At 42.1% G+C, this 27,391-nt stretch overlaps 1 protein-coding gene across 6 annotated transcripts in view; it reads right to left on the bottom strand.

Annotated features, from left to right (window-relative positions):
* dennd3a (DENN/MADD domain containing 3a) overlaps positions 1 to 27,094 on the bottom strand; it is a 45,415-nt gene extending 18,321 nt beyond the window's left edge. The window contains exons 1-16 of one of the 6 annotated variants that reach the window (XM_035792866.2): positions 26,994 to 27,094; positions 11,217 to 11,635; positions 10,603 to 10,894; positions 10,174 to 10,289; positions 8,262 to 8,336; positions 7,810 to 7,937; positions 7,495 to 7,606; positions 7,166 to 7,285; positions 6,693 to 6,911; positions 5,257 to 5,268; positions 4,801 to 4,916; positions 2,883 to 3,038; positions 2,277 to 2,373; positions 2,036 to 2,139; positions 1,388 to 1,572; positions 1 to 528 (exon numbers count right to left, since the gene is read on the bottom strand). In XM_035792866.2, coding sequence (XP_035648759.1) covers positions 1 to 528; positions 1,388 to 1,572; positions 2,036 to 2,139; positions 2,277 to 2,373; positions 2,883 to 3,038; positions 4,801 to 4,916; positions 5,257 to 5,268; positions 6,693 to 6,911; positions 7,166 to 7,285; positions 7,495 to 7,606; positions 7,810 to 7,937; positions 8,262 to 8,336; positions 10,174 to 10,289; positions 10,603 to 10,894; positions 11,217 to 11,297 — 2,341 coding nt within the window. In that variant the 5' untranslated portion in view covers positions 11,298 to 11,635; positions 26,994 to 27,094. Of the gene's footprint in view, positions 529 to 1,387; positions 1,573 to 2,035; positions 2,140 to 2,276; positions 2,374 to 2,882; positions 3,039 to 4,800; positions 4,917 to 5,256; positions 5,269 to 6,692; positions 6,912 to 7,165; positions 7,286 to 7,494; positions 7,607 to 7,809; positions 7,938 to 8,261; positions 8,337 to 10,173; positions 10,290 to 10,602; positions 10,895 to 11,216; positions 11,636 to 26,519; positions 26,720 to 26,993 lie in introns of those variants that run through there. The other 5 variants (XM_035792865.2, XM_035792867.2, XM_035792871.2 and 2 more) reach the window with 5 other exon arrangements.
* Between the last annotated feature and the right edge of the window lie 297 nt (positions 27,095 to 27,391).

Here is a 27,391-nt window from a genome sequence, read left to right as displayed (position 1 = left end):
CCACAGTGAGAGCCTCAAACAACCGGTGAATGGTCCCCTGGTCTTTGACAATCCCAGACTCCTGCACGTGCCTCACAAAGTCCTCCAACTGCATGTGCTTTTTCGGGAGTTGGAACCGCTTGACACCTTCGTCGACATGGCGCTCCCGCTCCCTCTCATGGTCCCTCTTTACTCGACTAATCAGGTGTTTGATTTCGGGTCGGCGGTCAGCCAGTGCCTGTTCGCCCTCCTGTAGAGAGTCCACCAGCGCGTTGACCAGCTCGCCAGGAAAGATGTCTGTGTCTGTCTTGTAGAGGTTCTGGAAGTCTTCTAGAGCATCCAGGCGTTTACCAGCCACGGTGTTGACGAAGCCCCTGAGGTAGTGATAGCGAGCCAGGAGAGAGGAGTCCCCGGAGGCCGCCCCGCTGATGGCCTTGCCCAGGAGGGTGATCATCTCCTGGTAGTAATTCTGGACGTAGTGGTAGGCCAGCGGAGGGGGGAACTCAGGAAGCTTGAATAATCTCACGGGCCTCTGGGGAGACTTCATACCTATGGGGTTCCATCACAAAGAACTGAGGTCAGTGTTTCTTAGATTAAATCCATTCATACAGAGGAACCCTTAAAAGGGCCAATCAGCACTTGGAACAATAACAAAGGATTGTCCAGACCACAGTTTCGGTAAAAAGCTAGACAGATAGATAAATACATAGATAGAGCTATGAATGCAAGGACCGACCATCCAAATAAAAAAATAAAACATCCACGGTATCCAAATTAAAGTTAACCATGTTGAGGCTATGCAGTGCTTGTTTACATTTACCTTATTTACAAACATTGGAGTAAAACAAGCTGATATTTGGGGTTCTGATGGGGTACACCAGTTAAACCAAGCTCATGAGGCATTTCTAAGTTATATCAGGGGTGTTGATTCCAGCCCTCAAGTGGTTTGAGTAAACCATTTTACCACATCCAAACTGTGTAGAATGATAATGGTTTCTTGACACTCCAGCTTGCTAATGAATCACTAGACAGTCAGGGAGCATTGCAAACTATTTTTATAATACATTTTCAGTGCGGCCCTCCGGACCTTGTTGAAGAACGATTGCGGTGACCCCAGAGTTAAATTCTTCACCGGTCAATGGTAGTAGCATAGAGGAAGAGGCAAAACGGGAGGCTTTACTCCAGAGTTCTGTTATGGAGGTCAATGATTGTAGAATTTGGTCAACAAAAAATACATGTAATTGGTAATTTGCTACATGAGCCTTATCTGATCGAATAGAAGTTTCTCTCTTTCTCTTCTCTCTCTACCGCTGTCCACCTGAACCTACCGCTGTCCACCTGAACCTACCGCTGTCCACCTGAACCTACCGCTGTCCACCTGAACCTACCGCTGTCCACCTGAACCTACCGCTGTCCACCTGTATGTTCTTGAAGGAGGTCTGCCTGAGGGGCCCCACCAGAGACCCCCCACTCTCCCCCAGGTTGGGCAGGCTGGCCCCCAGCCTCTTGCTGAGCCGGCTCTCTGGGCTGGTGTATTTACGGGCCAACTCCTGCATGGTGGGCCGCCGCGGAGACTCTGTCATGGACCTCAGCCTGGGGAAGAGGCCAGAGTTGGAGGGTGAAGTTGCCTCTAGATGCTGATCTTGGGGCAGTTTAGCATTTCCCAACTAATGGTAAAGGTTAGGGTTGGGGGAGGGTAGCTGATCCTAGATCTGCACCTAGGGGAAATGTCACCCCGGAGCGAGGACAGACATCAGGGGAAAGGCTGTGCTTATACCAGGAAGGGAAGGACTTGGATGTGCGTTTGAAGATACAGTACGGCAGTGTTTCCCAATCCTGGTCCTGGGGACCCAATGGGGTTTTTGTCTTTGCCGTAGCAGTAACACACCTCTAAAGGGTGATGAGGAGTTGAATCAAATGTGTTACTGCTAGAATATTATTATTATTTTTTTAACCAAATTGAAATCCTATTGAATCCAATTCCATTTGCAAGGTTAAAATAAACTCTTACTAGTTTAAAGGTAAATATTTATGCTGCTCTCTCATCTTCCCTCACCTGTAAGCTTCTGTCCGAGTACTCAGCTCCATACGTGTGAATGCGTCCATCTTCCTGGTCAGACGATCCCGTAGGAATGAGTGGAAGATGTGTGTGTCCAACACCTGCAAAGACGACAAAATAGACTGCATTCACTTTCAATTGGATCACATTCTGGACAGAAAATATTGCCCCAAATATTGTAGGTTAGAAGTCAACAGAGATTGACATCTCACTGGACAGACCAGGATTTGTATCATACCTTCTTGTAAAATGGCTGGTCTGCTGGCTCTCTAGACCTAAGGAACTCTTCACTGTTGAAGACTCTGTGCTCATAGTTGAGGTGATCGTGGACTTCTCTGTCGTGGTGGTTGGGGTGTGGAGTATGGGGGGGCAATAATCACTAGATTAGCTTTCCTGTCCTGATATTTTACAGGATATTGCTGTGATTTTGCACAGGGAATTGCAATTGTATTGGTTGTAATAAAGCAAGATTTAATAGGATAACTAAGAGTGTTAGAATGTCACTATTTTCTAAATAGTTAATTTGATAATCAAAAGGCTTTGCTTGTGAGAGAAATAGGCATCTTTGGTCCAACCCAAAATGTATGACTAGATATGCTCAATGTGAGTCTCAATTATCAAAGTTACATAATTAAAGCATGTCAATTAGGTTATAATATTGTAACAACTATGTAATAATATAATAATCATGTACAGTATATTAAGTCATAGTGAACGACGGTGAATAACAGTATATATTTGATGCCTTGTCTCTTGCGAGGCAGTCATTGTAATTAAGAATTTGTTCAAAATTGACCTGCCCGGTAAAATAAAGGTCAAATACAATTTTATAAATGATGCTGACCTGAAGATGTTGACGATGAGTTCCAGAGTGATGTTCTGGATGTGTGTGTTGAGTTTGCTCTGCCACTGCTTCCTCTGGGCCCTCCTCGCATTCACCTCTGTACTGTCCCCCAGGTGACATACCTCCAGGTCATAGTGCACCTGGAGACCCTCCACCCTGCACACACACCCACCCACACAGACACACTTAATGGGGAGGGGTAACAAAACATTTTCCATTCCAATACTCGACTTGGTGAAATATTCTGAAAACATGTGGCACACTTATCTGCATAACATCCCTTCCCCTATTCATTACAATACACGTTGTAATAAACTCAGCAAAAAAAAGAAACGTCCCTTTTTCAGGACCCTGTCTTTTAAAGATAATTTATAAAAATCCAAATAACTACACACATCTTTATTGTAAAGGGTTTAAACACCGTTTCTGATGCTTAATAAACCATAAACAATGAATGAACATGCAACTGTGGAACGGTTGTTAAGACACTACCTACCAGCTTACAGACGGTAGGCAATTAAGGTCTCAGTTATGAAAACTTAGGACACTAAAAGAGGTCTTTCTACTGACTCTGAAAAACACCAAAAGAAAGATGCCCAGGGTCCCTGCTCATCTGCGTGAAAGTGCCTTAGGCATGCTGCAGGGAGGCATGAGGACTGCAGATGTGGCGAGGGCAATAAATTGCTATGTCCATACTCTGAGACAACTAAAACAGCGCTACAGGGAGACAGAACGGACAGCTGATCATCCTCGCAGTGGCAGACCACTTGTAACAACACCTGCACAGGATCGGTAAAGCCGAACATCACATCTGCGGGACAGGTACAGGATGGCAACAACAACTGCCCGAGTTACACTAGGAACGCACAATCCCTCCATCAGCGCTCAGACAGTCCGCAATAGAGAGGCTGGACTGAGGGCTTGTAGGCCTTTTGTAAGGCAGGTCCTCACCAGACAACACCGGCAACAACGTCGCCTATGGGCACAAACCTACCATCGCTGGACCTGGCAATGGGTGGTCTTCTCGGAGGAGTCGTGGTTTCGTCTCACCAGGGGTGATGGTCGGATTCACGTTTATCGTCGAAGGAAAGAGCGTTACACCGAGGCCTGTACTCTGGAGCGGGATCAATTTGGAGGTGGAGGATCCATCATGGTCACAGCATCATCGGACTGAGCTTGTTGTCATAGCCGACAATCTCAACGCTGTGCGTTACAGGGAAGACATCCTCCTCCCTCAGGTGGTACCCTTCCTGCAGGCTCATCCTAACATGACCCTCCAGCATGACAATGCCACCAGCCATACTGCTTGTTCGGTGCGTGATTTTCTGCAAGACAGGAATGTCAGTGTTCTGCCATGCCCAGCGAAGAGCCCGGATATCAATCCCATTGAGCACGTCTGGGACCTGTTGGATCGGAGGGTGAGGGCTAGGGCCATTCCCCAGAAATGTCTGGGAACTTGCAGGTGCCTTGGTGGAAGAGCGAGGTAACATCTCACAACAAGAACTGGCAAATCTGGTGCAGTCCATGAGGAGGAGATGCACTGCAGTACTTAATGCAGCTGGTGGCTACACCAGATACTAACTGTTACTTTTGATTTTGAAACCCCCTTTGGTCAGGGACACATTCAATTTCTGTTAGTCACATGTCTGTGGAACTTGTTGAATCTTATGCTCATATAAATATTTACACGTGTTAAATTTGCTGGAAATAAATGCAGTTGACAGTGAGTTTATTTTTTTGCCGAGTTCATCTTAGGACAGCAGAATAACTGTGAGTCTTGTCCTCTAGGTAAAATTCATTAGGCACCAAACGAAAGAAAACAGACTGAAACGGGGAGGGACATGCCGAACAGTCCAATAAGAAAGGTTTTGCAACGGTGAGCCCTAATGAACACTCCCCAGATGGTCTCCTATCCTACCGTGTTATAAAACACTCTGCGGCCGCCAGCGGGACATCGGGCAGGTCAATCCCATCAGACCAGGAAGACCACACGGTCCCATCATCAATATTAACCAGAATCAGATCATCCGTTTCCTGTCATGTAGGGAAAACACAGAAATAAACACAACACAGTAATACACAACACTGCCCCTCTTAGAGAATACTGTGTGATGGAGGAGAACAAAGGATTAGGGACAAGTCAAGTGGATAAGCTAAAATTAACTTGACTCTTAACGCCTGTATTTTATGTTAGTTAGGACATTGAACCACATGATCCTCTATACCGTGTCAGCAAGTGGAAACTGAAAATAAATCATACATCTTAATAAAGCATGATAAATGTGGGTATTAAATAAGAAATAAATCACTGATGACAGAAAAATTCAGACTGAGAAGTGTAAACATTCTCCACTATGGTACGAGTGCTCCTTACCGCAGCTACCTCCTTGTAGTGGTGCAGGTGGCAGACCATCATGAGGTAAGGGAAGGTAAAAGAAAATGTACTTTATTGTCCATCAACTTACAGAGAACAGAAATGTGTCTTTATGCTCAACCCAACCCCCAGAGACACACACCTATGAGGGGCTGCGAAAACGAGTCAGCCACAGTGCAGTGCCCCTGGAGCAGTTCTAGGTGGTTAAGTGCCTTGCTCAAGACCCACTTCTCTAATCACTAGGCTACCTGCCGCCCCAGGTAGAGGTCACATCCACCACCACTTTAAACACCACCACTTTAACCTCTGGGGTAGGGGGCAGTATTTTGACATCCGGATGAAAAGCGTGCCCAAAGTAAACTACCTGCTATTCAGGCCCAGAAGCTAGGATATGCATATAATTGGTAGATTTAGATAGAAAACACTCTAAAGTTTCTAAAACTGTTAAAAAAATATGTCTCTGAGTATAACAGAACTGATATGGCAGGCGAAACCCGAGGACAAACCATCCTCCCCCCAAAAATAAATAAATTCAGCCTACCACTCTTTTCAATGGTTATCACTTTTATTATAAGGCTAAATCCTCCCAGATTGCAGTTCCTAGGGCTTCCACTAGATGTAAACAGTCTTTAGAAAGAGTTTCAGGCTGATTTTTGGAAAAATTAGTCAGAAACTGTAGTTTTCTAGGTGGCTCCCATTTTGGCTGTAGTGTTTCCAAGCGTGTGGAAGAGAACGCGTTCTTTGGTATTTTTCTCAGGTAAAGACAATAACGATACTCTGTCGTAAATTCTATAGTTTATTTACGTATTAGGGTACCTAAGGTTTGATTATAAACGTTGTTTGACTTGTTTGGAAAAGTTTATTAGTAACGTTTGGGATTCATTTTTTATGAATTTTGATGGAGGGAAACTCAGCTAAACTGAGTTATTGTGGCTATAAAGAAGGACATTATCGAACAAAAGGACCATTTGTGATATAACTGGGACCCTTTGGAGTGCCAACAGAAGAAGAAGATCAAAGGAAAGGCATTTTTTATATTGCTATTTCTGACTTTCGTGTTGCACCTGCCTGGTTGAAATATGGTTTTCATGAGTTTGAATGCGTGGCGCTGTCCGCATATAATCGCATGGTTTGCTTTCGCCTTAAAGCCTTTCTGAAATCTGACACAGCGGCTGGACAAACAAGAAGTGAAGCTTTATGTTGATGTAGTTTAATGAAAGTTAAATATTTATAATACTGTAGTTTGAATTTCGCGCTCTGCAATTCCACCGGATGTTGGCCAGGTGGGACGCTACTGTCCCACCTGCCCATAAGAAGTTAACCACCACCACTTTAACCATCATTATAGTGATAACTGTCACAGTAACCATCTCTATAACTATCACTATCGGATTACACCACTCTAGCATGACCATGTAGTGAAAATCCATCCTTACCGCAGCCACCTCTTCATAGTGGTGCAGATGACAGCCCATGAGGTAGGCGGTGGGCGCCATGAGGAAGTCCAGCATCTGGCGTGAGAGGATGGGCACGAAAGGGTGCTGCCACACCAGGGGGTGGATGAAGAGCATCAGGCTCTCTGCCAGCAGGGTGAGCCGGGCCCAGTCACAGGACAACAGTACTACCCTCTGCTCTATCAACAGGCTGGTAATGATCTGAAGAGCAGAGGCACCAGCACATGCCCGCAGGCACACACACACGGCTACATTGATATAGAGATATACACGTCTTTTACCAATCAAAACAGGTTGACAGAAACATACTGTATATTTGCACATAATCCCATTTCCAGTCTTCCACAGTAGACTTTCTTTAACTGCATTGAAAGAACAGATTGTGTAGTGGGTTAGGCAGTTTAATAGAAGTACAATCAGGCTGTGTGGGACAGCTATGTACTGTCTGTCCTCACTTGGAGGAGCTGTCGGGGTCTAAAGCACAGGAAAGGCAGATGGAGGTCTAGGTCAACAGCCGGCCGGTCCTTATCCTCCCGGGAGGGAAGCCCAATCTGGAGAGGCCTGAGGTTAAAGACCTGGAACAGGACAGAGGAACAACATAGACCACCAACAACAGATATTATCCTGCTGGAACATTACCAACATAACACATGACAATAGAAGAGAGAAACATGATGTGGTCCTGTATGGCTCAGTTGGTACAGCATGGCGCTAAATGGCATATAGTACAGTTTAATAATGCACATATATCAAAGCGAGATGGAGAGAAAAACAGTTGGCTCACCACATGAAGTTGCCCAGGTGGGGGAATGGGCACCAGCGCCAGCTTGGCTGAAAACTCCTTCACCCTCTCCTCAAAGTCCCCCATCCAGCTGGGCTTGAGCTGGGTCAAGAGACTGGGAGGGACGCCGTTCAGTAAAAATATTAACATAAAAAGGTCAATAGGTGCCTAAGATGAGTAAACTGATCATTGACACATGATGATGGCCCAAGTCTGGCTGGATTTAGTTTGATATGTACTGTTTGGTATTCTCTTCCGGTATTTACTTGAACGAACACAAAGACCTAGAGGAGTAGGAGAACAGTGAATTGTTCTCACCATGACAGGCAGTCCCGGAGAGCGTTGTAGTAAGGATATTTAGAGATGACACAGATGCCGTATGCCGTGTAGAGATTGGACGACTTGGACGACAGGTGGCCATTTTGGTGCCCAACATCCTGAAAAAACTGGGAAGCAAACAACCAATCAGTGACCAATGACCAGATGAGGATCTCTGGAATGGTGAAATTACTGTAGGTCTACTATGTCATGTGTCCTTCTAAACCAGGGGTGTCAAACTCATTACATGGAAGGCCTAGTATCTGCAGGTCTTTGGTTTTTCCTTTCAATTAAGACCAAGACAACCAGGTGAGGAGAGTTCCTTACTAATTAGTGACCTTATTTCAATCAATCAGGTACAAGGGAAGAGTGAAAACCCGCAGACACTCGGCCCTCCGTGGAATGAGTTTAACATGTGTTCTAAACAATAGACAGACAGGTAATACACATACCTGCATTTTTAGTGCAGGGCGGCATTTATTGGGATGACTCATGTACTGGAGGCAGCTCTGCAGGGTAGTCACTAGCTGGCACAGCCACAAAGTCATTAAATCGGATTTTAAAACTTCTTTGGGATAGGGGGCAGCATTTTCACTTTTGGATGAATAGCGTGCCCAGAGTAAACTGCCTCCTACTCAGTCCCAGATGCTAATATATGCATATTATTATTAGTATTGGATAGAAAACACTGAAGTTTCTAAAACTGTTTGAATGATGTCTGTGAGTATAACAGAATTCATATGGCAGGCAAAAACCTGAGAAAAAAATCCAAACAGGAAGTAGGAAATATGAGGTTTGTAATGTTTGAACTCAGCCCCTATCGAATACACAGTGGGAAATAGGTCATTTTTCACTTCCTAAGGCTTCCACTAGATGTTAACACTCTTTAGAATGTTGTTTCAGGCTTCTACTGTGAAGGGGGGCCGAATGAGAGGGGAATGAGTCAGAGGGCTGGCAGCAGCCTCGATCTCAGTCACGCGCATTCACATGAGGTAGCTCTCGTTTCATTGCTTTTCTAGACAATGGAATTCTCCGGTTGTCACATTGAGCATTTATGATAAAAACATCCTAAAGATTGATTCTATACAAAGTTTGATACGTTTCTACGACCAGTAATATAACTTTTTGAACTTTTCGTCCGATGTTCGGCTGGACCTGAACGTGCGTATGGATTTGTTTACCAAACGCCCTAACAAAAGAAGCTATTTGGTCATGAATTATTAAGTTTATCGAACAAATCAAACATTTATTGTGGAACTGGGATTCCTGGGAGTGCATTCTGATGAAGATCATAGAAGGTAAGTGAATATTTATAATGCTATTTCTGACTTCTGTTGACTGCGCAACATGGCGGATATTTCTTATTGCATGGTATGCTTTTTCGTTTTTTTTTTAATCTGACACAGCGGTTGCATTAACCTCTTGAAGCTAGGGGCCACTATTTTTAGGTTTGGAAAAATAACGTTCCCAAAGTAAACGGCCTATTTCTCAGGACCAGATACTAGAATATGTAGGGGGCAGCATTCATAATTTTGGATGTAAAGTGTGCCCAAATTAAACTGCCTGCTACTCAGGCCCAGAAGATAGGATATGCATATAATTCATAGATTAGGATAGAAAACACTCTAAAGTTTCCAAAACTGTCAAAATATTGTCTGTGAGTATAACAGAACTGATATTGCAGGCGAAACCCTGAGAAAAATCTAACTAGGAAGTGGCTTCTATTTTGAAAACTCCATGTTCCATAGCCTCCCATTGCTCCATTTAAAAGGGATATCAACCATATTCCTTTTCCTATCGCTTCCTCAAGGTGTCAGTCTTCAGACATAGTTTCAGGCTTTTATTTTGAAGAATGAGCGTGAACGACCACATTGCGTAAGTGAACAGGTGGAGGCTCTCAGTGTGAATTGTGTGCAAAAGAGAAAAGGTGGCCATTGTTACTCCCGGTCCTAGTGAAAAGCCAACTGTCCCGGTTGATATATTATCGAATAGATATTTGAAAAACACCCCGAGGATTGATTACAAAAAACGTCTGACATTTTTCTGTGGACATTATGGATAGAATTTGTCTGGCAAAGTGGAAATCTCTCAGCTCTGCCTCCAGGACAAGATTCATCCCAATAAATGTCAACCTGCATTTTAAGTAGACTTCTAACTCAGCAGTGAACAGAAAACCTGTCCATAGAAGGCTTCAGATGTCCATGTTTGTAATCAATCCATCTTTTGATTATCTAAACCGAGCAAATATAGGCTACATACCCAGGGAATGTAACAGTAAGCCCCTTTGTTTAAACAATTTGTCTTTCCAAGAATCCAAAGCATTCCAGTTGGCATGAATAAAGCTCAGCTGGTGAGCCGTCTCACCTGTATAGGCCTGTAGTACTGCACCACTACAGCATGTGTCCTGTTCCCAAAGACATCAGTAAACACCAGGTAATGGTACGAGTCTTCTCTCTGCTCGCTGGCTATCTGAAGACCACCTGGTCAATGGAAGAATACCGACAAGGTCTCATATAAGCATGACAAGAGGAATCACATCACTGCTTCATATACAGTTGTGTGTGATAATCAGAACATAGATAATCAGCTCATAGTGTATGTGCCGTGTTTTGTCCTAATTTGATGGATTTAATTTACTAGACAGGGATATCGTACAGTAATCAACACCTCAATACTAAAGGTATATGGGATTTAGCTAGACAGCTAGTTTTCATCCATCCTTGTCTAGCTATTTCACTATCATGATTCTAGTTTGAATGAAAACGGCGACTTCTCGACATCACGCTGTGTCACCTGGGAAACAGAGTTGAGGCAGGGCGATGAGGTCCAGGTCCTTGGGGACACTGATGTCCTCTGTGGTGGTGCCGCCTCCATCGCTACCCTTGGCTGTCTCTCCGTTAGCTATTCCAGCCCTCTCCTTCTTCTTCTTGATGAAGGAGCGCCTCCTCTGGACCCTGCTGAAGGCCGGGGCATGACCATGGATCTCGCTACTCACACTCTCCTTGGTCACAAAAGGTGGGGCGTGAACCTGTAGTACCTCTGCCCCCAACAGGGGAAGCTCTTTGATTTTGCCCTGTTGATGGGACTGGCAGGAAGTGGAAACATTTTCAATATGTAACATGCTGTACAAAACATACATAGACCTACATATGATGTGTAAGTATGTTTCTTACATTTACTTTAAGGGACTTGCTCAAGGACACCGGCAGATTTTTCACCTAGTCGGCTCAGGGATTCAAACCAGCAACCTTGCGGTTACTGGCCCAATGCTCTTAACCACTATTCCACAGTGTTCTTATTGATATGATGTGGTGGTAGCCTAAGCCCACAATAACCAATGTGTTGCAAAAACAACAGTGTATTCCCCCACCATGTATCAGTCCATTGATTGAGTCAGCAGTACCTACCTGATGGACTTCCCTGAGTTTATCGTTGGCTGCTCCAACCACTACACAAGCCTCCAGCAGTCCAGAGGGAATATCTGCCATCAGAGCCTAGACAACAGCAGAGCCGGCCAGATACCACAGAGTGTCTGTCTACGAAGCTGTCTGGTTACAGCATTGTCTTCTGTTTGGAGTCCAACAGGTGGCGTCACTCCTTCGTAACACTCCTCCTATATAACGTAAGATCAACAGAGTGTGGACAGAGTCACACCATCTGACGTGAAGCAATGTCTGTCTACAGTCCATACATCCAGACTAGAGTCAGAATGCTAGGCGTCCTGCTTCTTCCACCTCTTTCTTCACCTTCACGGGACCCATCTGGATCAGAACCACCTAGAGAAAAGGCCCATCTCAGTAGAATCATCCAGACCATGACCTCAGGTCTAGGAAATGACAGACAGACATGAGTCAGTTAGGTTAGTCATTCTATAAGTCACTGAGATGCTTGCCTGCCGGCCTGGCAGTCGCTACACTCCCCCAAACACATTGTCATCCCACCAGATGTTGGGGCCTGATCACTCAGGCAGATAACCACAAACACATCCTTAAAATGTTTAAAATGCATTTGAAGCCCAGGGGAGAAAAATCAAGAAACAGTTGTTACCGTAACTTGACAAAAGATTCATCTGAAAGTCTAAACCTGATAGTTCCCGTAAATGCAAACCAGAACTGTTTAGAGTTTAACCTCAAACTACCCAAGAAAGTGTTTCCCAAACTCTGTCCTCAGGACCACATTTTGTTTTTTTCCCTAAGCACTACAGACCAGATTCAAGCTTGATGATTTAAAATCAGCTGTGTAATGTTAGGGCAAAAACTAAAACGTGCACCCCTTGGGGCCCTGAGGACAGAGTTTGGGAAACCGAAAGTTTGCTGTTTCGAAATACCGGAGCTGACAAGGTAAAGGAAAAAAATGAGATCTATGTATATACAATGGCTTGCCAAAGTATTCAACCCCCTTTGCATTTTTCCAATTTTGGTGCCTTACAACCTAGAATTAAAATAGATATTTTGGGGGTTTGTATCATTTGATTTACACAACATGCCTAACACTTTGAAGATGAAAAATATGTTTTATTGTGAAACAAACAAGACAAAAAAACAAACAAAAGAACTTGAGCGTGCATAACTATTCACCCCCCCAAAGTCAATACTTTGTAGAGCCACCCTTTGCAGCAATTACAGCTGCAAGTCTCTTGGGGTATGTCTCTATAAACTTGTCACATCTAGCCTCTGGGATTTTGCCCACTCTTCAAGACAAAACTGGTCCAGCTCAAGTTGGAGCGTGTAATATCTGAAAATGTAGCTAGCTAACGCTAGACAATATTACCTGTATACGTCATCATGCATGATGGACCCGTCTCCCTGTCAGGATGCCATACCTCGGTTGCACTTAGTTTGAAGATGTAATCTAGAGGCAGGTGTTTTCTCCATCTCTTTAGCTATCATACTCTAATTCCACTGACTTAAAAACTTGATCCTACAGAAAGTGGAGAGCAAAACGTATGCAGCTCCACTACACAATACTTTTTTTTTTAAATCTGGATTACCAACACAGACTGATGACTAACATTCGTTTAAATTGGCTCAATTAGGAAAATCAACAACTTTTCAGAATGACATGTTCATGACTGTTGATATTCACAGGGTTCCACTTGTGTACAGCAAATTATTTCACCTTTATTTAACCAGGTAGGCCAGCTGAGAACAAGTTCTCATTTACAACGGCGACCTGGCCAAGATAAAGAAAAGCAGTGTGACACAACCACAGAGTTACACATGGAATAAACAAACAGTCAATAATACAATAGAGAAAGTCTATATACAGCATGTGCAAATGAGGTAGGATAAGGGGGGTGAGGTAATAAATAGGCTATAGTGGCGAAATTATTACAGTATGGCAAATTAAACACTGAGGTGCAAAGGAGCAAAATAAATAACCAATATGGTGATGAGGAAGATGGATGGGCTATTTATAAATTGGCTATGTACAGGTGCAGTAATCTGTGAGCTGCTCTGACAGCTGGTGCTTAAAACTAGTGAGGGAGATATTTGCAGTTCGTTCCAGTCATTGGCAGCAGAGAACTGAAAGGAAAGGCGACCAAAGGAGGAATTGGATTTGGGGGTGAGCAGTGAAATATACCTGCTGGAGCGCGTGCTGTGGGTGGTTGGTGCTATGGTGACCAGTGAGCTGAGATAAGGCAGGGGGTTTACCTAGCAACGACTTCTAGATGACCTGGAGCCAGTGGGTTTGGCGATGGATATGAAGAGAGGGCCAGCCAATGAGAGCGTACAGGTGGCAGTGGTGGGTAGTATATGGGGCTTTGATGACAAAACAGATGGCACTGATAGACTGCATTCAATTTGCTGAGTAGAGTGTTCGAGACTATTTTGTAAATGACATCGCCGAAGTCTGAAGCATGGACGAGGTGGGATGGTGCTTTGCTAGTGACACTGATGTATTTAGAATTCAAGGCACACTTAACCAGCATGGCTACCACAGCATTCTGCAGCGATATTCCATCCCATCTGGTTTGCACTTAGTGGGACTATCATTTGTTTTTTAACAGGACAATGACCCGACAAACCTCCAGGCTGTATGACAGCTATTTGACTACAAATAACCCAACCTAAAGCCAGTTGAGTCGGACCGAGGGTTGTACATTTTGAAGAATATTCAGAGGTGGAAACTTTCCATGGGAATTAACGGAAATGTATGCAAATTAATATTAATACCACTTTAAATGCAGATGTTTTTGCATTGGATATATTTACCAGATCATATGGAGGCAGACACATACACCTTTTACCTTAAGTAGACAACTGCAAATGATTAACTCCTTCAATAAATTTTACGAATTTAACTTTAAATGCTATTTAATCAGCTTCTTGATATGCCACATCTGGTGGCATGCCACACCAATATACCTGGTGGCATTGATATGCCACACCAATATAATCCAGGTGGATGGATTATATTGGCAAAGGAGAAATGCTCACTAAACGGGGTGTAAATAAATTTGTGCACAAAATTTGACCAATTTTTTTTTTCAGCTCATGAAACATAGGACCTAGACTTCACATGTTGCGTTTATATTCTCTCCCTCACACACACAGTTGAAGTCGGGAAGTTTACATACACCTTAGTGTATTCCTGATATTTAGTCCTAGTATGATCTGTCTTAGGTCAGTTAGGATCACCACTATTTTAAGAGTGAAATGTCAGAATAATAGAAGAGAATGATTTATTTCAGCTTTTATTTCTTTCAAAACATTACCAGTGGTTCAGAAGTTTACATGCACTCAATTAGTATTTGGTAGCATTGCGTTTAAATTGTTCAACTTGGGTCAAACATTTTGGGTAGCCTTCCACAAGCTTCACACAATAAGTTGGGTGAATTTTGGCCCATTCCTCCAAACAGAGTCAGGTTTGTAGGCCTCCTTGCTCGCACGCTTTTTCAGTTCAGATGAAGATCAAAGGTTAGTGATTAATGTTCTCTATTTCTGCTTTTTATGACTCCTCTCATTGGCTGGAAAAATGGCTGTGTTTTTCTGTGACTAGGTACTGACCTAACATAATCGTTTGGTGTGCTTTCGTTGTAAAGCCTTTTTGAAATCGGACACTGTGGCTGGATTTACAAAAAGTTTCTTTAAAATGGTGTAAAATACTTATATGTTTGAGGAATTTGAATTATGGGATTTCTGTTGTTTTGAATGTGGCGCCCTGCAATTTCACTGGCTGTTGGCGAGGTGGGACGCTACCGTCCCACATATCCCAGAGAGGTTAAGGCGCGTGCACTAAGTCCAGTCTAAAAGTTAAAAAGTCAAATGAAAGTTAGTAGAAACATGCCAAACGATGTTTAAAATCAATCCTCCAGTTGTTTTTGTCATAAATAATAATATTTCAACCTGACAAAAGCTTCGTCAATAGGAAAGGAGAAACAAGAAAGGCGCATTCCCGATCAGGGCCATGGCTGATGAATTTACATTTTCACTGGCCACTGATTGAAAGTGCTGTATCACCCTCGTTTTTTAGGAGTAAAAGCCTGAAACAATGCCTAAATACTGGCCACATGTAGAGGAAGCCTTAGAGACCGTGAACTGGGTCCTAAGTCTTTGTATGGTGGATAGGCTTCTAATGGAAAAACAGCCTTTCAAAATAATAGTACTTCCCGGTTGGATTTTCCTCAGGTTTTCGCCTGCCATATCAGTTCTGTTATACTCACAGATATTATGTTAGGTTTTGAAAACTTTTAGAGTGTTTTCTATCCAAATCTATGAATTATATGCATATCCTATCTTCTGGACCTGAGTAGCAGGCAGTTTAATTTGGGCACACTTTACATCCAAAATTATGAATGCTGTCCCCTACCCCAGTGAAGTTAAAATTTAAAAAAGTGTTCACTCATTATTTTTGTAATTGTCATTACTTTAAATAATTTTTAAAAAATACAACAAAAAAATACAAAAAGCGGCCGAATAATCGGTATCGGCTTTTTCTGGTCCTCCAATAAATCGGTCGACCTCTAATATCTCCTTCATTGTCCACCCAATCAAAGGATCTGAGAATGAATCTAGTACCGAAAGCATAAACTACAGCTAGCTAGCGCTGCATAGAATGTGGTGAGTAGTTGACTCAACGAGAAAGATAATTTGTTCAAAACTGACAAACTAATTCCTTCAAAAATTAAGGGAGATATATAGTTTTATTTGTTGCAGCTGGCTAGTTTAGCCTATTCAAACAGAGAGGGATGCTATATTAGCTAGCTGGCTCTGGCTATCCAACACTGGAACTATTCCAAGTCAAGGTAAGCTTTTGGTTTTTATTAAATTATTGCCACCGGGGCCCACCACTCTAACTGCTAAACTGCTCTTTGATTGTAATGCATGATTGTAGCGGGTTTACGAACGCATTAGATCTTGTAGCTATGTTGACTATAACATTAGCTAATATGGTGACAACAGTGTAAGGCTGTGTGGAGTAGTTACCAGCTATGATATGAAGGTTTGGCTTGGAAAGTTTTTTTTGCCTGGTCACAGACAGCTGAGGTGCTATGCACTTAGGTCCACAAGTGAAGGGATAAGGTGAGAGGAGATTGCGTAGATGCGAGAAGGAATAATACAATGAGCAAATGATCATGCTGTTTGTATGTGGCTGCCATAAAAGTGAACTGTATGTGTGTGATCAGGGGTGTCTTCATTCCGCCGAGACGGTTGAAAAACATTTCTTAAAACAGACGCAAACGGAACGGGGGTAAACATACCTGAATTTGTCCAAAATAAACTTTAGTTTGCAACTGCTGGACTAATGATTACACCCTAGCTTAGATAGATGCAGGCAAGAGTGTGCAAGGCGGTATTGAATGTCACCGTCTGTCACCTTGATTACTCTAATTTCTCTCTCGACCTACGTTGCAAACTTTCATTCGTAGACAAGGTTGTAACAACCTCATGATGGGTATAGGGAAAATTTGAGTATAATGTAGTAGCTTAACCTATGTTACATTGAACTGGGTGAATGGAATATGAATGACAGTCATCCAATATGCTCTAATAGAAATAAGGCTGTGCTCATTAAAAAAAAGTTGTCATCTTAAAAACAGCAATGCTTTGGTTATATTACTTCATCTGGTGTACAATGTGTAGCCTAACCTTGTGTAATGGAAAACATTTACATTTAAGTCATTTAGCAGACGCTCTTATCCAGCGCGACTTACAAATTGGTGCATACACCTTATGACATCCAGTGGAACAGCCACTTTACAATAGTGCATCTAAATCTTTTTAGGGGGGGGTGAGAAGGATTACTTACCCTATCCTAGCAGTAATGTTAACCTCTCTCAGAATTCACACTAGGAAAAAATGTAACTTGACAAAACTTGGCAGTTCTGCCTGTTAGAAAGGGTTGAAGGTGCCGTTTCAGAATAGTGATCTGTCCAAATGTTGACAAGTAAGACATAGGCTACAGGGTTTCCGTTAGGAAAATGTGAGTGGCACCGGACATTTGCAACATTTAAATTTACCAGACATTTGAGAAATCTCCTGTATCCATATGCATTGGATGCGTAACCTGATCAGGAATCACATTTCAATTATGGTAATTCATATTAACAGAACATGAAAGTTGAGAATGCAATGATGTGCGGTCCTTCTTACTGATTTCTGATGTGCACTTTGAAAAGGTTAGAATAACTGTCCACATTAACTTTTCCTCAGCCAGCAAGACGAGTGACAAACAGTAAAATCAGCCTATGTCAATCTACTATCCCCCATAGAAAAGTTTGCATATAGTATTGGTCAGCTTGTTGAGAAATAGCCTATTCCAAAACAGACTGTGGAGGGAAGATCGAGTCCAAATTCAGTTGGCCTAGGCTACAAACATACAATTATTTTATAAAGCAATTGGTCTGATGCAACAGATCAGAACAGTTAGCTTAAAATGTTGATAAACTATCATTTCTTCACATATAAGCACAGCAAGGCAGTAAGTAGTCTTATGTGCAAATGTTTGTTCCATAATGCAATTAGCAGGAAAACACAATTGTCAAAAGAGCACTGCAGATGTGAGCAGTTTCATGTGACAGATGAAAATATCCCTTCGAAATGTAGAAAGAGAGGAGATCTAATTGGGTACTTTAAAGCAAGGTACAACATGCCTCATAATATGTATTAATACGTTCAGGTTTTTAAAAAATGAAGTATGTTTTCAAAATGCATAGCCTACTGCCTCCAGATCATTACAAAGTGGTGTGCGACACGAAGCCTGCCTTCCGTTGCCATTTGAGAAGCTGCAGCAGCTCTCGCCTGTCTGGCAGATATTCCACTCAGACTGTATGGGTGTGATAAATAAGATACATAATGAATATACTGTAGCCTAAACACACACCAATTTAATTCCACTAAATTATGCAAATTGACCTATAAGAATGACCCGTCAAATGTATTTACATCGACTGGTATTTCCACAATTGAATAGGCTAAAAAGCAGTAATACCAAATGCTAATTTTATTTACTGGCTTTCCTATTTTAGTATTGGCCAAAATCTGACTATTACTGCCTTATGGAAACCCTGGCACTGTACTACATGACATCAAAAGATGGGTCTTAAAATATGATTTTCCAAATATAAACTTGGCTATGGAGCCCTAATATACAGTACATACAGTATAGTCCAGGGGTGCCAAACATACAGCCCGGTACAATCAGGCCCCTCGGTGGCTTGAGTAAAGCGTATTTTAATTAACTCGGCTCTTTCTGAGTCCTCCTCCTTGGTAGTGTGACAGTCAGCGTGACACTGGTCATTCTAGTTTTCAGGTATGTCGTAGGGGTGTGCCTCAGAGCTTGCTGATAAGGGGATATTTATAGTCTCCTGACAGGTAGACAGATCATTGTCCTAATCTATAAGCGCATGTAGACATCTCATTGAAGACGTGTCATTTTAAACTTAAGAACACAACAAGGGAAAAAGTGATTACATACGACAGCATACGCTGCATTCAGCTTTGACAATACTCAGTGTTGAAAAGTACTTAAGTAAAAAATACTTTAATGAACTACTTAAATAGTTTTTTGGGGTATCTATACTTTTCTTTACTGTTTATATTTGACAACTTTTACTCCACTATACTCTTAACGAAAAGAAAGTACTTCTTACTCCATACATTTTCCACGACACCTAAAAGTACTCATTACATTTTGAATGCTTAGCAGGACAGGAACATGGTCCAATTCACACACTTCTCAAGAGAATATCCCTGGTCATCCCTACTGATCTGGCAGACTCACTAAACACACATGGTTTGTTTGTAAATTATGTCTGAACTGTGAGATGTAGTAGTAGGGAGTTGGGCTAATATTTGACCGTTCAAAGCATAACACATGGTAATTGCCTACAATGAACATAATCCATTGTGCATCTACACTACATGACCAAAAGTATGCAGACACCTGCTCGTCAAAAATCTCATTCCAAAATCATGGGCATTAACATGGAGTTGGTCCCCACTTTGCTGCTAAAACAGCCTCCACCCTTCTCCACCCTTTCCACTAGATCAGGGGTGTCAAAGTCAAATGGACGGAGGGCCAAATAAAAAATTTAGCTACAAGCCGAGGGCCGGACTGTTCGAATGTTCATTGAAAAATTTTTAAATGACGCATATAGTCTAGTGAACCTAATTGAACCTACTGAAAACCTAACAAATATATTCCAATATGATCAGATAAATAAAGCAATATTTTCTTATGGCTCTGTCAGTAATCTTTAATTTTCAACAGACACAAAAGACAAATTTCCTTTATATAAAAATCCCCATAACATGAACATTAAATGAAAGAAACCGGTATTCAAGGCACCATCAGTAGCCTATATTTTCTATTTTAGCAAAAGTGGGCTAAATTTACTTCAAAGAAAAAAACAATAATAGCAATTTTCTATCATCCACTCAACTGAAATATTTTTAAAATATAATTGGATTGAAATACAATAAAATAAAGTGCAAAAATCTATTAATCAAAAACAACACTTTGTTTAAGGAGAAGTAACATGCAGTGAAAACAAATATTAAACTTTAACTTTTAAACTTGAACTGAGTAAAAACTCTAAATATGTGATTGCACAGTAATGTTCACTTGTTTGAGGTTGAGGGTGATAATTGGTGGTGTCCCATCTTTTCCACAAGTTCATCAATGTTCGGGGTAAGGCTCTGAGCTGAGGAAATCCTCAGAATTGAGTGGAGGTGTTCAGCAGTAAGTCGACTTCTGTGTGTTCACACAGGTATGTGCTGCCAAACATAGACAACGTTTGAGCAGCCTGGATGCGCAGCTGGGGAGGAAACGGGCGAACTCCGCAGCACCCACTGCCGCATATTTTGCCCTCAGTGCATCATTGCATTGGAGGTCAATCAACTCCATTTGGAGGTTTGGTGGTGAGCTTTCCACGTCAACAGCAAATGGGTTACCGAGCAGTTCCAACCTGCTTTTTTGTGCTTCAAAGTCAGCAAATCGGCGTCGAAAGTCAGCGGCAAGCATACCTATTTTATCAGCCAACTGTGCGCTCGGGAACGCACTGGTAGAGAGCTTCTCTTTCATGGTCTGGCAGCTGGGAAAGTGGCTCAAATTTTCTTTCCGCATCTCGTCTCCCACAGAGTCAGTTTGGTTTTAAATGCCTTCACTGTACTGTACATATCAGAGATGACACGATCCCGACCCTGCAGCTGCAAGTTCATTGCATTCAGATGACTCGTAATGTCACACAGAAAAGCCATTTCACACAGAAACATTTCGTCTCGGAGTTGTGTTGTGTCTTTCCCTTTGCTGTCCAAGAACAGACAAATCTCCTCAAGCTCGAAACATCTTTGAAGCACCTTTCCCTGGCTTAGCCATGCACCTCTGTGTGATAAGGCAAATCACCATGCTCCGTTTCTAACTCCGTCAGAAATGCCTTGAACTGGCGGTGATTCAAACCTTTGGCTCTGATAAAGTTAACTGTCGTGATGATGCTCATTACATGCTCCATTTTCAAGGCTTTCAACGCTTCCTGGTGTATGATACAATGATAAGCTGTCAGCTCACCTGTCGCGTTTTCCTCTTGCATCTTTCCCGTATCTTCGCCACCAGTCCGCTCCTGTGTCCACACATCGCAGGTGCTCCGTCGGTTGTCAAACCCAAGGCAGCTCCATCTCATTTACACATCTTGACACCTCTTCATACAAATCATGCCCCGTAGTTGTGCCATGCATAGGACGTGCCAAAAACTCCTCTGTCACGCTTAGGCTGGAGTTGCGGATGAAAATTGACAACTGGGCAATGTCAGAAATGTCGGTGCTTCATCCACAGCCAAGGAATATGCAATGAAATCTTTTCCTTTTTCACAAGCTGCTCTTTTAGATTGATGGACAACTGGTCTACTCTCTCGGCAATGGTGTTTCTGCTCAGACTCACATTTAAAAGAGTTGCCTTTTTTCTGGGCAAACTTCGTCACAAACTTTAATCATGCAGTTTTTGATGAAATCCCCCTCCGTAAATGGCCGGGCTGATTTAGCGATCTCGCCAAAATAAAACTGGCCTTGACAGCAGCCTGGCCTTGTGATTTGGCTTTTTGAACAGAGCCTGTCGAGATTTGAGGCCTCGTTTTAATTCCTCTGCCAGCCTTTGTTCCATGTCCATATTCTTGTTTTTGTCCGCGTGTTTCGTTTCATAATGTCGTCTCAGATTATACTCTTTCAGTACCGCCACACTTTCTCCACACAGAAGACACACAGGTTTTCCAGGACCTCCGTGAACAAATACTCCGACTCCCACCTTGTTTGAAACCCCGGTTCTCAGTGTCCACCTTCCGTTTTGCCATTTTTGATGGGTATCTGAAAGTTAATTTTACTGTGATGCTGACAACTGCTGTGCCAATAAATATTGAAATGAAGCAGCCTACTGCTCGGTGCGTCACCGTTGCATTGTGGGAAATGTAGTATTGGTGCGTGTAAAAGATCTGCGGGCTGCCGGCTTGCTGCGGTCTGCGGGCCGGTTCTAATAATAAATCAAGATCATCCCAGGGGCCGTAAAAAACCTTCTCGCGGGCCGGATGTGGCCCGCGGGCCTTGACTCTGACATATGTGCACTAGATGTTGTAAAATTGCTGCAGGGACTTGCTTCCATTCAGCCACAACATCACTAGTGAGGTCGGGCACTGACGTTGGGTGATTAGCAGTCAGCGTTCCAATTCATCCCAAAGGTGTTCTTAAGGTTTGAGGTCAGGGCTCTGTGCAGGCCAGTCAAGTTCTTCCACACCAATTTCAACAAACCAGTTCTGTATGGACATTGCTTTGTGCATGGGGGAATTTTCATGCGGAAACAGGAAATGGCCTTTCCCAAATTGTTGCCAAAGTTGGAAGCACAGAATATCATTGTATGCAGTAGCGTTAAGATTTTCCTTCACTGGAACTAAGGGGCCTAGCCGGAACGATGAAATACAGCCCCAGACCAGTATTCCTCCTCCATCAAACTTTACAGTTGCACTATGCATTGGGGCAGGTAGTGTTCTCCTGCCATCCAACAAACCCAGATTTACCCATCGAACTGCCAGATGTGATTCATCACGTTTCCACTGCTCCAGAGTCTAATGGCGGCGAGCTTTACATCACTCCAGCCGATGCTTGGCATTGCGCATGGTGATCTTAGGCTTGTGTGCGGCTGCTCGGCCATGGAAACCCATTTCATGAAGCTCCTATCTAACAGTTCTTGCACTGCGCTTGCTTCCAGAAGCAGTTTGAAATTCGGAGTATTGCAATCGAGGACGGACGATTTTTACGAGCTACAGCACTTAGTGGTCCCGTGTGTTGCTCCTAGATGTTTCCACTTCACAATAACAGCAAACAAATACAGTTGACCGGGCCAGCTCTAGCAGGGCAGAAATTTGATGAACTGACTTGTTGGAAAGGTGGCATCCTATGACAGCACCACGTTGAAAGTCACTGTGCTCTTTAGTAAAGCCATTCTACTGCCAATATTTGTCTATAGAGATTGCATGGCTGTGTGCTCGATTGATTTTATACACCTGTCAGCAATGGGTGTGGCTGAAATAGCCGAATCCACTAATTTGAAGGGGTGTCCACATACTTTTGTATATATAGTGTACTTCTCCGGTCTGTGTTTCTTTTACGCCTGCTACGTTAGGTTAGTGTGGGGCAGACATGGAGAGAAGAAAGCGCGATCGTGTGGGCATAAAAGCAGCTGTTGCTTCAGAAGGTATTTCTACCTGACAATACATGATCTAAGTGATTGATAGTTGCTAATCAGTAGTCATAAAAGTATGCCTTATGTACTTTGAAGAACTACAAAACGGCCTATTTCTCAGGACCAGATGCTAGAATATGCATATAATTGACAGCTTAGGATAGAAAAAACTCTAAAGTTTCCAAAACTGTCAAAATATTGTCTGTGAGTATAACAGAACTGCTATTGCAAGCGAAACCCTGAGGAAAATCAAATCAGAAAGTGCCTCTTATTTTGAAACCGTTGTGTTCCTATGCATCCCTATTGGCCATTGAAAGGGATATCAACCAGATTCCTTTTTCTACATATTCCCTAAGGTGTCTACAGCCTTTAGACGTAGTTTCACACCTTTATGTTGAAGAATGAGCGTAAACGACTACATTGCGTAAGTGGCCAGCTGAGGGCTCTCAAGAGTGATTCTTGCATAAAAGACAGTCAGGTAGTCATTTTTCCTCTAGCTCCTACTGAAAAGCCAATTGTCCCGGTTGATATATTATCAAATAGATATTTGAAAAACACCTTGAGGATTGATTATAAAAAACGTTTGCCATGTTTCTGTCGATAATATGGATATAATTTTGTCGTCGTGACCGCTATTTCCGGTGGATTTCTCAACATAACGTGACCAACAAACGGAGGTATTTTGGGTATAAAAATAATCTTTATGGAACAAAAGGAGCATTTGCTGTCTAACTGCGAGTCTCATGAGTGAAAACATCTGAAGATCAAAAGGTATTTGATTCATTTGATTGCTTTTCTGATTTTCGTGACCAAGGTTCCTGCTGCTAGCTGGACATAATGCTATGCTAGGCTATCGATAAACTTACACAAACACTTGTCTTTCTTTGGCAGTAAAGCATAATTTCAAAACCTGAGATGACAGGGTGATTAACAAAAGGCCAAACTGTGTTTCACTATATTTCACTTGTGATTTCATGAATATGAATATTTTCTAGTAATATGATGTCATAAGGTGTATGCACCAATTTGTAAGTCGCTCTGGATAAGAGCGTCTGCTAAATGACTTAAATGTAAATGATGTAAATGTAATATTTTTTGACCGTTGCGCTATGCTAATTAGTGTAGTTGATGACAATTCTCCCGGATGGGTAGTTCCAAGAGGTTTTAAGCAGCAATGGGCAGTCACTACTAGAGGTTGACCAATTAAATCGGAATGGCCAATTAATTAAGGCTGTTTTCATAACAATCGGAAATCGGTATTTTTGGATGCCGATTTCGGCAGATTTAAAAAAAAAAAATTTACATCTTTATTTAATCTTTATTTAACGAGGCAAGTCAGTTAAGAACACATTCTTATTTTCAATGACGGCCTAGGAATGGTGGGTTAATTGCCTTGTTCAGGGGCAGAACGACAGATTTTCACCGTGTCAGCTCGGGGGATTCAATCTTGCGACCTTACAGTTAACTAGTCCAACGCTCTAACCACCTGATTACATTGCACTCCACGAGGAGACTGCCTGTTACGCGAATGTAGTAAGCCACGGTAAGTTGCTAGCTAGCATTAAACTTATTTTATGAAAAACAATCAATCATAATCACTAGTTAACTACACATGGTTGATGAAATTACTAGTTTACCTAGCGTGTCCTGCATTGCATATAATCGGCGCGGTGCGTATAGTTGCTCCAATGTGTACCTAACCATAAACATCAATGCCTTTCTTAAAATCAATACACAGAAGTATATATTTTTAAACCTGCATATTTAGCTAAAAGAAATCCAGGTTAGCAGGCAATATTAACCAGGTGAAATTGTGTCACTTCTCTTGCATTCATTGCACGCAGAGTCAGTGTATATGCAACAGTTTGGGCCCCCTAATTTGCTAGAATTGTACGTAATTATGACATAACATTGAATGTTGTGCAATGTAACAGGAATATTTAGACTTATGGATGCCACCCGTTAGATAAAATACGGAACGGTTCTGTATTTCACTGAAAGAATAAACATCTTAATGTTTATCTTAATGTTATATTAATGACGTAAGGCTCGCATTTCTGTGTGTTATCATGTTATAACTAAGTCTATGATTTGATAGAGCAGTCTGACTGAGCGATGGTAGGCAGCAGCAGACTCGTAAGCATTCATTCAAACAGCACTTTCGTGCGTTTGCCAGCAGCTGTTTATGACTTCACTCCCGAGATTAGGCTCGTGTAAGCGATGTGAAATGGCTAGCTAGTTAGCGGGGTGCGTGCTAATAGCGTTTCAAAGGTCACTCGCTCTGAGACTTGGAGCAGTTATTCCCCTTGCTCTGCATGGGTAACGCTGCTTCGAGGGTGGCTGTTGTCGTTGTGTTCCTGGGTCTTGCCCAGGAAGGAGCGAGGAGAGGGACGGAAGCTATACTGTTACACTGGCAATACTAAAGTGCCTATAAGAACATCCAATAGTCAAAGGTTAATGAAATACAAATGGTATAGAGAGAAATAGTCCTTTAATTCTTATAATAACTACAACCTAAAACTTCTTACCCGGGAATATTGAAGACTCCTGTTAAAAGGAAGCACCAGCTTTCATATGTTCTCATGTTCTGAGCAAGGAACTTAAACGTTAGCTTTCTTACATGGCACATATTGCACTTTTACTTTCTTCTCCGACACTTTGTTTTTGCATTATTTAAACATGTTTCATTATTTATTTGAGGCTAAATTGATTTTATTGATGTATTATATTAAGTTAAAATAAGTGTTAATTCAGTATTGTTGTAATTGTCATTATTACACAAAAAAAAAATTGTCTGATTAATCGGTATCGGCTCTTTTTGGTCCTCCAATAATCGGTATCGGCGTTGAAAAATCATAATCGGTCAACCTCTAGTCACTACCATCATGGGACTTGTAGGAAGTTTTATCCTGTGTTACAGCAGCATTCCATCCAAATAATCTAAACAAATATCTGCAGTTATTTTTTCTCAACCGAACCGGCCCCAAAAAGCACTAATCGCTCAGCAGGGTTAGGGGAAAGATTAGCTAACATGTAATTCAGTAGTTGCAAAGTAGCAAGTAGTTGAAAAGTTACTAATGAGCTAAAAAAAATGTAAATGTCCGGTTTTTGCTTTAAGTAACCCCTCTTGTGTAACCATCCCAAACATAACACATCATACTCATTTGGTTATTCCAGATGTACTTTTACTTATGTTACGTCTAGTCTGAGACCAGGCTGGACTATCAGTGACTGACAGAAAAACTGCTAATGCACAACCAAATTTCGAAATGCCACATTCTGTATTATAATTACGTTATTCTAACTCGCAACAGTAAGTTGAGAGCCCAATTGAGTTCCTAAAAAACGAGAGAAAGGGGCAACCACCAGTTGCCCATCCCTGCAATAGGGTTTATATAACAAATATAACATATAGTTAGCTAGCTGAATAAAATCAACTCCATAGTGAAGGAAACAGGAGTTGAGTTTAATCAGCGAACATAATCAGCGAACAAAAGCTAGCGCTTTTTTGACACGTGTAGAAAACACAAGACATCACCAACCTCTATTCAATCGGTTATTTTTCATCGGTGTCTTTGTTGGAGAAATAACGAAGGCGTCAAATCCTGCTTAATTGGGGATAACCTGCACACGTAGCTCTACACAGCTCACTGACGATTCCACCAGTGAATGGTCGTTCGCGAACGGCTATTCTTGAGTGGCTCTTTTGTGGTGAATGTCTCGAAGCGAATCGCATTGGCGAAAGAGCCGTGTATTTGACTCCCTGATGTGCATACTGCTAATACTGCTTTATGAGCTCAAAACGTTTTTCTGCAAATAAGTTACAACATAATGATCTAAAAATAGTGAATCCTCACTGCAGAAACAATAAATAGTCCAATCAGGTCCACGCTGATTTGTTTCAGTGCGTAAAAATTATGTACTTGGTTTTTTTGCAGGCCATATAATAATTTGGCCAGGTGAATTAACATTTTATTTGAGCAAGCATTTCACTATCTGACATAATGGTATCCTACCTTTTGGGCTTTACATTGGAGATTTGCTCATTTTTCTTCGTTCCAGCAAAGATTTGTATAACTAAGCCAAGATAGACCGGAGCCTGTAGTTTCCAATGGGAGAAAAGTCATCATAGGGCAGACCCAACCACGAGCTAGTGAGATCCTATTGGCGTGTTCTAGCATTTATTTTCATATTTCAGTTATGGAACGCCTACTCTGTGAAGTGCACATGTGCAATAACTAAATTCCCCTTGCACTCCTTCTAAACAACGCAATTTTATTTTTACTTTGTCAAAGGATAAAGTCTAAAAAACGCAGTCCCCTATTTGTTGCAGAGTCTATATTTGTAAACAGACAGCTGTATGGAGGTCAAATGTTTAATCGATGAGAAAATGTGCAGAATGTCAGCCAAAATC

This window comes from Oncorhynchus keta, chromosome 19, assembly GCF_023373465.1.
Source record: "Oncorhynchus keta strain PuntledgeMale-10-30-2019 chromosome 19, Oket_V2, whole genome shotgun sequence".
NCBI classification, from domain to species: Eukaryota; Metazoa; Chordata; class Actinopteri; order Salmoniformes; family Salmonidae; genus Oncorhynchus; species Oncorhynchus keta.
This window is presented reverse-complemented; position numbering and strand designations above follow the sequence as displayed.